We start from the raw sequence: 13,391 nt of genomic DNA on the forward strand, positions 1-13,391 counted from the left end.
AAAAAAAAAAAAAAAAAAGTGAGACAAATGAAACAGAATAGAGGGCACTGATTACTATGATATAGTTTACTGATATTTGACAAAGAAGCAAAAGCAACATAAAAATATTTTCAACAAATGCTGCTGAAACAAGACATTCTCATGCAAAAAAATGAATCTAAACACAGACTTCAGACCCATTAGAAAAAATTAACTCAAAATGCATTATATACCAAAATGTAAAACGTAAAACTATAAAACTCCTAGAGGATAACATAGGAGAAAAATTTTGATACCCTTGGATTTGGCAATGCCCAAAGATACAAATCAGGAAAAACTTAATTGATAAAGTGGTAAGGAATGTTGATTATGAAGGAAACTAAGAGTGTATGGGGACACAGAGTATATAGGATATCACTGTAACTTCTGCTTACTTTTAGTGTGAATCTAAAACTACTATTAAAAATGAAGTCTATTTTAAAAATTAATATATTAAAAAAAGAAGACAGCCACATCCTCATAGTTAAAGGATGGACATTCTTTAATTTTTATTGCTGACTCATAATTCTAATATTCTGCTAATCTCATTTAAGTGAATCTGTAACATGAACTATTTCTGAAATAAAAATGTAACAAAATGCTAAAAAAATAAGAAAAAATGCATAGATCAACATTTGAAATTTCCTTAAGTCAAGACAATTGTAACATTTTACAATAAATGTTCAATAGCATTTGAAAAATTAGGTCAGTCAACTGCTTTTTTTTAATATGAATAAAACAAGCACCAAAACAAAAAAGTAACTGCAGTATCTAAACTAATATGTAATTATAGTATTCATCAGGTTGAAACAGGCCTTCAGATACCAGTCCCTTCCATTATCATTTTTAGTAAAAAAAAAAAAATTTTATTATTTGTAAACAAATTAGAGTGGCTGAAAATATTCATTCTTAGTATTCACTATTTTGGAATTAGGATTGTCTCTGGAGAGGCCGAAATGAATTACATTTATTATCAAAGAAAATTCTTTAGAATGGCTTTTGATATATCCTTTTAAATGAACTATTTGCTCACTCTACTATGAAACATAGTCATAAATAATAGTGATTGGGTTAAATGAACAAGAAAGAATGTTCATTCTCATATACAAGCAAAAAAAATCTTTTATCCCAGCAACCATTCACAGATACTTAATGTCTAAGTTCTTTTCTCAAATACAACAAAGTTAATTTTAAAATAAAAATACAACACATTATGAAAAATACAGTGCAAAGACTGAACAGATGGAAAATTTTGTTTCAACACCCTTTCTCCTTTTCAAAAGACAGTAAGAAGTAAATACACAAAAGGAAAGCAGTTTAGCAGAAAGTTCTGCAATAGCTGTTGCCACCAGATTTGCAGTCACCTTTGATAGAGTACTGCTGTAAAAAGGCATAGGTATTGCTATTACAAGAAAATATTATGTACTTTCAAGAAAGGGTAGGATTAACCACCCTTCAACAGACAATCTCATCAGGAAAAACTTCAAAAGTTCTAGATTTCACCTATTTGAAAGGGAAACAAGACCAAAAACTATTATTAAAATACCTCCAATTTAAAAAAAACTGGCCATTTAACAGTAACTACCCAAAAATCTCTAAGATGAGTCATATATTTTACAAATAACATGGTGTATAAAGCAAACCTTAGTTTTCAAAAGAAAATTAATATAAAACAAAAATTATCATATTTATTTAAAACCCTTTCTAGATTAATGTGTTAAAATCATAGCTCCAGTATAAGAAATGTCAGTATGCCATTATTTTATTTATTTGTTACATATATGTATATATATACTTCCAATAGCATTAATACCAGCTGGAGAATAGATGCAAGTTGAAATTAGCCTTGCTTATGGAATAAGATTATGCCTATATTTACTGCTACTAGAAAATAATGCAAATGGTAGACAGTGGGAAACTATAAAAATTTTTCAAAAAGTGGGTATCATTTCAGTTTCCAATTAAAGTACCATATGCATTCTTTCCAAAAAGAGGATTGCAGCATATCTAATTAACACTAAGGAAGGTAACCAAGCATCTAAATTTTCTTCCAGGAGTCTTACAAGTTTTTTTTTTTTAAATACATTATTCATTTTTCAGGTTGTTTTCTTTTTTTTTGAGTTGGAGTCTCATTCTGTCGCCCAGACTGGAGTGCAGTGGCCGCTCCTGGCCACCGCAGCCTCGACCTTCTGGGCTCCGGCCATCCTTCTGCCTCAGCCTTCCAAGTAGCTGGAACTACAGGCACGCGCTACCACGCCCGGCTAATTTTTTTATTTATTGTAGAGATGAGGTCTCGCTGCCCAATCGGGTCTCAAACCCGCGGTCTCAGGCAATCCACTCACCTCAGCATCCCAAAGGCGCGGGATTACAGGCTGAGCCACCAAGTCCAGCTAGGTTGTTTTCTTACAGTTATTTTTGACCAGAGTTGGTACAAATTAAGAAGTCACGATATTTTAGTAAAATGCTTACATTCATTTTTATCTTTAAAGGTACCTATCTAAATGCATCTATATGTAACTATATAATTTTAATGAAAATACTAAGAAAAAGCTACAAGAGCAAGTATATTTTTAATTAAGATTAGGATGTAAAGCCGGGCTCAGTGGCTCAGCCTGTAATCCCGCTCCTTTGGGAGGCTGAGGTAAGTGGATTGCCTGAGCCCGCGGGTTTGAGACCCGCCTGGGCAACTTGGTGAGACCTCATCTCTACAGTAAATCAAAAAATTAGCAGGTGGTAGCATACCTGTAGTTCCAGCTACTTGGAAGGCTGAGGCAGAAGGATTGCCGGAGCCCAGCAGGTCGAGGCTGCGGTGGCCGGGAGTGGCCACTGCACTCCAGTCCAGGTGACAGAGTGAGACTCCAACTCAAAAAAAAAAAAAAAAAAGATTAGGTTGCAAAGCTCCCAAACAAGCTGAATACTTCAATACTAGAACTGATCACTGAACTGTACCTAATAAATGTCTAATTAAATACCTTTATGATTATACTAATTATAACTCGACAAAGATAATGCCTCTCACAAATTAAAAAAAAAAAAAACTTGTGAAAATAGTTTAGCTTAACAGATAGTCACTATGTATCATTAAGAATTACTAATTCTTTTTAAAATATTTTGTGACTAAACGTTTAAATTTAAACTGGTAACAAGTGCAATTTATGAAATTTAAGTATAAAAATGTCAGATGCAATTCTTTACTCTGTACACATTTTAAAAGCAAGGCATTCAGATAAATTAAAACAGAGATTGGCACACTTTGACTTGTGAGCCAAACTGCCTAAATCGGTAAATAAAGTTTTATTGAAACACACTTATTGTCTACAGTAATTTGGGGGCTATATATAGGCAGAGTTGAGTAGCTGTCACAGAGACCATAAGGCCCCAAATAATTTACTATCTAGCCTTTTACAAGAAATGTCTGCTGACTTCTAAAGATTTAGATCTTTAAGTGTGGACATATACATACTTACTCATCTTCTATATGGTCCTTATTGGAGAACATAAAGTTGATCACTGAGGAATGTGTATGTTCTCTCTGTCTTGATTTTATAATTTATACACTGACTACTGCCTAATTTCTGGACTCTTGATACAGAAGAGGATACTGGCTGATTTTGGACTGCACTGCATCTTCTCATAAACTCTAACATTCTTGACAATTTATTTTAAAGAAAATATCACTCGATATTATAGCTATAATTTCCAACTGTTCTACTTTTAGACATTTAAAATCTATATAACTTTACTTATAAAGAATGGTAATATAGAAATTTAGATTTTAGGTCCTGAACTAAAAAATAGATGACTAAACGAGCTGGAAGCAAGGAGAAATCAAACCAAAACGTTTATCACAAAAACACTGGGTTTTAAAATTAAGAATTATTTGGACAGAGATAAGAATATTCTAGACCTGAAGAATCACTAAACACATGGTCCACTAGAACACCAAGTAATAAGCAGTAAACTGTCAATTCTTTCTATCTCCTCCCCTTAGTGTGCCTTCCACACATAGCAAAAAAAAAAAAAAGAAAGAAAAAAGTTACATAGTAAACACAGCTAGTGTCCAAAATTTCTTTAAAATATGAAGAAAATAAGAGATTAAAGCAATTGGAGCTCCTTAATTTGAAAGTAGATGACTGCTACATATTTCAATTCTTTTAAAATATTAAAAATGATAAGACGGATATATAGGATATCACTGAATAACCCTTAATTTTTATATCTGCAAATAAAAATTAGAAACATGTTCAAATTAAAGTATAAAATAACGATATTATATAGAAGTCTGAATGTCTTTACAGGAAGTCTGAGTAATTAAATTCCAGAGTACCATTTCTTCTCCTTAGAATAATTTATGTTATACGTGACTAAGGGAAGAGTGATATATCAAGTATCTTCTGACAGTCTTTTATAATTATAGCTTTATGGACTCTACTTTATTTCCTAAAAATCAAATCAACAATAACTTTGCTTTGTTTCTCAAGAATTTCTGCAGTACCACCTTGTTTAAAATCTATCTTAATAAAAGATTTTAATTCAAATTTAAAAGGAATTATACGGTGAAATGCCCTTTTCTTTAAATCATTCTATTATATTCTTAAACAGATGAACATCTGTTTAGGTCAAACCAAAAAATTATTTAATTAATCTGCAATCCCAATATGGCAAATCAGCTCAGCAAATTCTCATTTAACACTGCAAAACAAATCAATACTGATACTTTATTAGTTTTCTTCCTGTAATGTATCTGAAGTCAAAGTCAAACTAATCCAACAACCAAAGTATATCTTTTACTTAGTGATACTCAACCTGATAGTCCAGTTACTTGCACTCCAAGTTATTACTATTCTAAGGTGCTCTACAACTGCCAAATATAGCACTCAAATTACATACCAGTAGTTCAAGAAAGTCTTCATATTAAATCTCTTATGTTTTACATTAAGATCATGTGATTAAGAACTCAATATTATTTTTTAGACAAATTCATTTTAATTTTGCATGCTGACCATTAACACCCAAAAAAGGAAGGTAAATTTTGCTAATGGTATTAAAAAATGCCCAAGCTTCCGATGGCATAATGAGACTTATCTGTTTCATAAAGTAAAGGCCACAATCACCAACTTAGTATTCAATGTAAGCTACTGATTCACGGAAAAACATTTGTGTTAGTTTATTCAAATACTCTTTTCTGGTCCTTTTTGTAAATAATGGTTTACACTTATGCATCTACTGACTTGGATTATGAGTACAGTCAGTAGTTACAAAGCAAAGGGAACCATGATGATATGGAGTCAAATACTTCATCCTCTTTAACAGGTACTCAGAACAATCTAGCAGAGGATCACTCTAAAGAGACATAGTCTAAGGAATTTCCAAATCCTCCTCAGAAAAATAAATCATAAAATCCTAAAGCTGGAAAGACTCTTGGAAATAACACATCCTAATTTCCTCCTTTTACAGGAAAGGAAACTGAAGCACAGAGATTTTATTCCATTTATACAAAGTTAATTCGAAGATTATCAGAACACAGACCTTATAATCATAAGGTAATTCTTCCAAGATCCCTTTATGTTTTTCTTTATGATGGAAAAGTCAAATTATAATTTTAAACAAATTATACTAAAAACCAAACAGAAAACAAAGAGATAATCAACCAGAAATTAAAAACCCATATTACTTAAAGCAGAAAGGCTTACAAAGCACAGACTTGATTCTCCAATAATTAACATAGCCTTTTCAATTCCATACAGTGTCTATCTCAATTTGTTTCTATTCACAAGAAATCTACTGCAAAATAAACTGCTTCCAGGGAGATCCCGTTTCTGGTTGTTTCTGAAGTAAACACGTCTATTCCTCCTGCTGCAGTAGTCCATGCTGAGAATTGCACCTTAGAGCTGATTGAGTACTCATTCTTCCATTTAAGCAAGGTTTTCTTTAATGAAGAGCTGAGAGGAGAAATAAAAGTATTTCAAGGTCCTTGTTTAGCCTACACAGCTTAAATTCCAAATGACTAGACCTTTTCTATGAACAAAAGGATGGAGAGGGAGAAAAATGGATTAAAATGCAGCTAAATTCTAGCTAAACTAATTCTTTAACTGTTTCAACCAAATATCACTTCCAAATCTTTTTTCTCATAGTATAATTTTGTTATGTAAAGTAGAATTAATAAGCAGCAAGTTAAAACATTCTAATGTTATCTTACAAGTACAGTACAGAAAGTCATTAAACAATCACTTAGTACTATGTGTGAGAGATGTTCACATATATTGTTTTACATCAAATCAGCAATTTTGCAAACTTGCAGTTGAGAAGAGCACAACCATTGTAAAGACAAACTCAAACAGAAAAATAGTACTTTTCAACATATTTTCTTCAAAGTTTGTATCGGTCACAAAAATAAATAAAACAAAAGCCTTTCTACTCAGTTGCCCAGCACCTAGTTATCTCCCAGTAGTATTTGGTGATATAAATCAATGAAGGACCTGAACAATAAAAGCCACAGAAAAACTCTCATGCTAATAGTATTAATAATTATATAATGAACATTCAACAACACATCCCTACATGGTCTTAAAAGCTACGCACACACATATTGTTACATTTAATCCTGACAGTAACCTCATGTGCTAGATAGGATTATCATTCCTATTAAACTGGTGAAGAACTTAGGCTAAGTTCATTGGGTCTCAAACTGGAGCTCACAGAACCGTGTTGAAGAATTTGGGCTGCCACACTGACAGGGAAGGCAACACTGACATTTAGTTGGTGGGAGCCAGGAATATTAAACATCCTGCAATGTGCTGGACAAACCCACAGAATTATCCTGCCCAAAATACTATCACAGTTGAGAAATACTGACAGAGAATAAATGGACAAAGTCAAATAGCTAATAATGGCTCTAAGGATAAATTCAATAACAACATTCAGGAAATCAACCAACCACTAGCAAAGTAAATAGTAAAAGTTAATTAAATTCTCATCCCAAAATAAGTCTAGGCTACTCTCTCAAAATGGAACAATGATAAAAGCAAAAGATGACATATTTTAAACTCAATGTTTCTCTGCCATCACTTTACAAAGTTTTCCATTTCTCTCTTGTAATTCCCTCAGTGCTTAATATGCAAAATCTTAGCATCTTTCATTATTCCCCAACATTGCATACAAAGGGGTCTTCAAGGCCTTTTCCAGTTCCCATTCTGCCATCCCTGTTTCGAGGTCACTTTATACCTACATGGATTAAAAGTTACCTGTGAGGTTTCACTTGGTTTGCTCTATTTTTTTTTGAGTTGGAGTCTCACTCTTGCCCAGACTGGAGTACAGTGACTGCTCCTGGCCACTGCAGCCTCGACCTGCTGGGCTCTGGCGATCCTTCCGCTCAGCCTTCCAAGTAGCTGGAACCACAGGCGCGCGTTACCACGCCCGGCTAATTTTTTGATTTATTATAGAGATGAGGTCTTGCCAAGTTGCCCGGGCGGGTCTCGAACCCGCAGGCTCAGACAATCCACTCACCTCAGCCACCCAAAGCATGGGATTACAGGCTGAGCCACCACCCTATTAATCATGCTAAAAGACATACTTTCTTCCTGTCAGCATTCCCTTACATAACTATGACTCCTAACTGAATAACATGCAAATACCTCAGGTTAACATTCAAGGCCCTTGACCGGTTACCTCCTTCCTTCCCCCCAACTCAATTATTCCAATCAGTCTTCTAAATATTCCTCCAAACTACCACAATAATTCCTCTTTCCATACTTTGCCCATACTGTTTGCCTTGCCTAGAATAATGTTCCCATTCCTTCCTCCCTGTAATTCTGAGTCCATATATACTAATATATAGAAATATTCAAGAAATACAACAAATTTACATGTAATCTGATTTTGTATAATGTCAGTAGAACCCTAAATAATTTTCTAATTTCAATTACGCTTATTTGTCTCCAGTCCTCTGGATAGGACTAGAAACTTTTTGAAGGTAAGAATCACATTTTCATTTCTTTTGTATTACTCATCTAGAACAATATGCAGTTACTTGAATTCACAGAATTGTTTCCTGAAATCATCTAATACAGCACCTTCACTCTGAATAAGGAAAAAACTAATTAAAGGACACGTAATTCTTTAGTGGAAAAACAAGAACCAGAATTCAGGCCACAATTTATAATTTACTGTTGTCTAACACTTAGTAAGTGCTTGTTAAATTAACTCCAGGGTAATAAAAATCATTTTGTAAGGCTGCATCCAGCAACTCTTCACTGCAATGTAAAAGACAGTCTGTGCCTCATCAAAGTAGAGTACCTATTACACTAGATTTTCCACAAGCTAAGCAGGTTCTCTGTTAATAATCTGACAATTATTTTAAGCAATATTAATTTTTACACAAGTTTAGTATATTAGAAATTTCATTTTTCAGTTTAGTACCTGAAATACTCATATATAATTGACCTCACTGAGTTTAGGAGAAAAATGTACATTAAAAATAAGATCAAGGTAGCCCATGATTAGAGTATGAAGCAATCTGAAATTATACTAGTAATCAGAAGCAATGAAGGCCTTGACTTCTCCACAATGCAATATATTAATGTAGCAAAACTGCACTTGTACTCTATGTATACGAAGAAAAAAAAGGAAGTCTAAATAAAGAAAACAACAGCATTGTTGAAAATACCCTCACTCTTCCATCAGAACCACTTTCTTTCCTTTTACATATCCATTAGGAAATAGATAATAGATTATTTCATCCCAACAGTTCTGATAAGTACATTAGTCATGCAAATCAAATTATACATATTTTTACATAGCAAAAGAATTCAGATAATTAAATCACATACCATTTGATTTGTTTATATAAAATTGTGCTTTCCTGCTTCTTAATAAGTATATTCAAACCTCATAATCTCTCCAGAAACCAGGAAGGTTGAACATGAAGCATATTTATAACATCATCAGACATTTACTCTACATTAATTCAGTAAATACATTAAATTTCTTTTGTCTCATTGCTGATTAAATATTACTTAAGGTTTTAGATTTTCATAAATTTTTTTCTACAAACATTAGAGATCAGATATAACTTTCTTGTCTAGTTTTTTGTTTATTTTTAACTCAAGGAACATAGATTAACTTAGTATAGTCCTCAAACATTTAGGAAGCTATTCTATTAGTCAAATTAGATACTCATTTAGAATTCGAATAATCCAATTATACTTGTAAAAACATCTACTTTTTGTTCTGTAGTTAAATGAAGCAAAATACTTTACTCAGAAGCATAGTTCTGCTCTAAAGACACCATTTAGGACAACTGTATTACAGATTACAGGAGTCTAATACAAGAAAAAAAATAAAAGGATCAAAAAAACCCAATTACAATAAGAAAACAGACAAAAGTGCAAGGTCAATCAATATATACCCTTGTCATAAACCAATACAAAGCTCTGAAATTAGAATCTATAAATTTAGGTGTCTAGTTTCAAAAATAACAAAAAGAAACTAACATATATCTTAAACTGCATATGTGGAAAATGAGATAAAAATAAAAACAGCTTAGTCATTTTCAATAAATCAAAGCCATAATAAATAAAGTCCATAAGCTCATCTGCTACTTAAACCTAACAGAAGGAATAACTAGGTGGTATTACTGGTAGCAAGCCAATTTATCACTCTGGAATGTTGTCTCATAAAAAGAGAAAGCAGAAAGAGAATTGGTATACAGTTTTCCAGAATTCATTCTTAATACAGTCTAATGGGCTTAAAAAAAATGTTTAGAATATAATTGTACATTAGAATTAAAGGCTCACTTTCATTCACATAATATTTAACTATAAAAAATTTGTATACACAAGTGATAAACAAGTGATAATTTTGGCTACTTGATCCTTGATTTTAATTGGCAATTAGCACTGGACCTAACATTTTAACCACACCTTTTGTGTCAGTTTGCTAATTACTCAAATGCATTAAGTTAAAAGTATTGTCTAAGAAAAATATTTGTTTTTATAAAATCAACCTTACTGGTGGTACTCACTTAAAATTACATCAAATTTTAAAAAGGGCCAGATTGGCTGTATGAAGAAAAAAAGTTACATACCAAAAAATTGTTGAGACCACACTAACAGTAAAAACTGAGTCTATTTTAAAGAAAAGCAAAATAATAATTTTTAAAAAACGGATTTAATTCAACTTTACTTTTCTTCTAATCCAGTTATGAAATTTCTTTTTTGGGGAAAAAAACTCTCAGTTCCAGAATCCATCCAGATCCAACAATGCACTAGTCTTATAAAATAAAACAAAACACACACACACACACACACACACACACAGAGAGAGAGAGAGAGAGAGAGAGAGAGAGAGAGAGAGAGAGAGAGAGAGAGAGAGAGAGAGAGTTTTGCTGATCCTCAGTTTGGTTCAGAAATAAAATCATCTAAAAATTGAAGCCAAGAAATATTTTAGTTTCAGCTATCTAGATATTTGGACAAGAACATTGTAGATATACTTGCCTCAGAAATTAACAGATTCAGATCTAACCTGGTCAGATTTTGCCACTTAATTACATATGTCTGCACTACTAGTATTCACTATGTTTGGTAAACAGTCCAATAGTAAAGCAATTTAATAGTCCATCTGAAAACTTCTATTAGCATTTTGAAGACAGTACCCTAAATCACAAATGAAACTTGAGGCACCACATCACACTTCTTTGAAATACAGATTTTGAAAGATAAGTAAAAGGCCTGGCACATGTTGAACTACAAAGTAGGTTCCCTTCCTGTCAGGAGCCAAATAAATTTACAACATAAAGGGGCAAAGCTCCTCCCCTACTCCACTTTTTTTGACAACAGTAATGTCTATTGAGATCATCTAGTGGTTTTTTTTTTCTATTTATTACCATTACGCCAAAAATATGTATCGGGTAAATATCCTACAGATGGATGAACGAAGCATTTTCTTTTTAAAATTGAATGTTTAAGTTGAAAAATAAGAATATTTAGATTAAGTATGGTTAAATGTTACAGTAAAAGCAAACAAATTTTATTTCAAGTTAAAAAGATGACGTGAGAAGCAGTATCCACTTCAGAATAAAAAATGAACTTAAAAAAAAATTTTTTTTTGAAGTATTTGAAAAAAATGCTTATGACAAAACTACTACAGTTAACCAGGAAAAAGTAATTCTTTGCAATTCTATGTAATACTTTAATGTACACCTAACCTAAGTTTTACAAATACATAACAAATGTCGATTGTTAAAGGGAAAAGTAAAGAGAGTACATTTATCCCTATACATTTTTCAAGAAAATATTCTAAATCAGAAAAGATGAACCTTTGGTAACTACTTGTAAAAAATTAATTTGCTACATTTGTCCTCGGCTAATGATTCTTCTAGATGGACATGCCAAAAAAACCAAATTCAAATCCTCTAATTCATCAGAATGACAAATAATAATTTCAATATCTACCATGCATATTTTAAAAAGCAATTAAAATTTGCATCGTATAACTACTGCCTTAAACCTCATCCTTAGCATACCTTTCAAAAGACCACTAGTAGAAGCAGATATATTTCCCCTTAGTAACTTCTATGTCCCAGCAAAAAAAGTAGTTATTATAGCAAAACTTTAGATGTCCGTTTGGGTACATATTTAATTACTATAAACTGAGAACTGAACCACACATAACCTGAATCAAGGGAAAAGCCAACAGCACATGATCTCTCATATACCTGATAACACCATTTCTTTGGAACAAGAAAATAAAAACGTCTTTGGAACTAGTCAGCAGCACAGAAGGACTGGCCATAATAATTGGGGAGAATAAAAGTAAGAGTTAAAAAATAAAATTAAAGAAAGGATACAGCCGTAAAGCACCAGTCTGAGTTCCCACTGCTAGGATCTTCTGTACAGGATCAAAGGCCAGGGCTGAGGGTTGATAGGGAAATCCATGGCGAACAGTCTGGGGATGGGCAAGTGACATCACAGCAACCAAGGCAGCAAGCGAAATTTAAAAATAGAAAAGTCAATAAAGGCATTAGAATTTAGAACCAACTACCACTAACACAAAACACACACACATGCACTTACTGCTTTAGAAAAAATAAGTGAACTCTACATTAACACTTATTCACATGGAAACTGAAACAAACAAAAACCTATTCCAGTGATACACTTTAATTTCTGCTTTTCCACAATACTGGTATTTCACAGAAGAAAATCTTTTATTAATAATCTATACTATTACATCCGACACCAAATGACTAAAGTTTGCAGTGACTCAAAATTCTATAAATCCTTTTAAAAATGCAATTCATGCTTTATTTCGGGAGTAATTACTCCAACATTACGTTATTTGGATGCTAAATGCAAGTGTTTCTAAGGAAAAGCTGTCGTTTAAGTGCTTTAGTCAAGGACTCAGTAAAGCAATTATCAAACCTCTATTCCAACATGTTGCATTTATACAGAATGAAAACGAGTACAACATGTATTTGTGCAATTTACTATTAAGACCATAATAATAATTGTAGGGCACCCGGCAAAAAAAAAAAAAAGTACCCACTTTTAAGAAACACAAACACACGGCTATTTATGAGGAAGACAGGTACTGACACCAAGATAAGTTTGTTATTTCTCACTAGGCAGCTGGTGAATTAATTCGCTGCATCATTCTTTCTGAATTACAGAACGCTAGGGCAATTACCGCGCCATTAATAGTGGGAAAAAACCTAGTACTAACTTTTTAATCAACCATAATGATAAAAAAAAAAAAAAAAAAAGGCTCAAAGGTCTGGCCGAACAGGTTTGTCTTTTGGATAAACAATATTCATTAGACACTTTCCCAAGAAAACTTCGAGGTTGGTGAATTACATTAAAATGCTTAAAATACAAACGCTTCCAGATTATTACGGGTAGTGTCAGAATACGACTTGAAGCAACCTGGAACGATCGCTGCATTTCAAGAGGGGAGAGAGAAAACTCAACGAAAAAGGAGTAAGCGACCAATCTCCAAAACAACCCACCAAAGAAACGTTTGCTAGAGGAGGAGCGAGCCCTTTCTTTATTAGAGCTATGACTATTGGCGCGCTCGTCCCTTGCACTCCCGTGGACAGCCCGGGATGACCCTTATAACGACCCCCGTTTTCCCACGACGGTGTCGCGGGGCTGCGCACTCCGTTCACCTTGCAGAGCTGAAAGTGCTCGGACTGGAGTGTTTCCTGGATCTCAGGCTCCCGGTTCCCGGGCGGATGCTGTTGCTGCGGCTGCTGCTGCGAGGCCGAGGACGAGCCGGCGGTCAGGCCGTCCAGCACCTTCCTGATGTTGAATTTCCTCATGGTCTCGGCGGGGCTCCCCCGCAGCCCGGGAGAAGAGGCACAAGGGGTGCCCGGGCGG

The 13,391-nt window shown here is 33.5% G+C and overlaps 1 protein-coding gene across 3 annotated transcripts in view; it reads right to left on the reverse strand.

Annotated features, from left to right (window-relative positions):
• STXBP5 (syntaxin binding protein 5) overlaps positions 1-13,385 on the reverse strand; it is a 199,214-nt gene extending 185,829 nt beyond the window's left edge. For all 3 annotated transcript variants that reach the window (XR_505382.1, XM_008074019.1, XM_008074018.1), the window contains exons 1-2: positions 13,181-13,385; positions 11,864-11,961 (exon numbers count right to left, since the gene is read on the reverse strand). Coding sequence is in view for 2 of the 3 variants with exons in the window: in XM_008074019.1 (XP_008072210.1) it covers positions 11,864-11,961; positions 13,181-13,333 (251 nt within the window). In the remaining variant the exon portion in view is untranslated. The remainder of the gene's footprint in view (positions 1-11,863; positions 11,962-13,180) is intronic.
• Positions 13,386-13,391: the final 6 nt, after the last annotated feature.

This window comes from Carlito syrichta, unplaced genomic scaffold (genome assembly GCF_000164805.1).
Source record: "Carlito syrichta isolate Samal-C Ts95f unplaced genomic scaffold, Tarsius_syrichta-2.0.1 Scaffold316274, whole genome shotgun sequence".
NCBI lineage: Eukaryota > Metazoa > Chordata > Mammalia > Primates > Tarsiidae > Carlito > Carlito syrichta.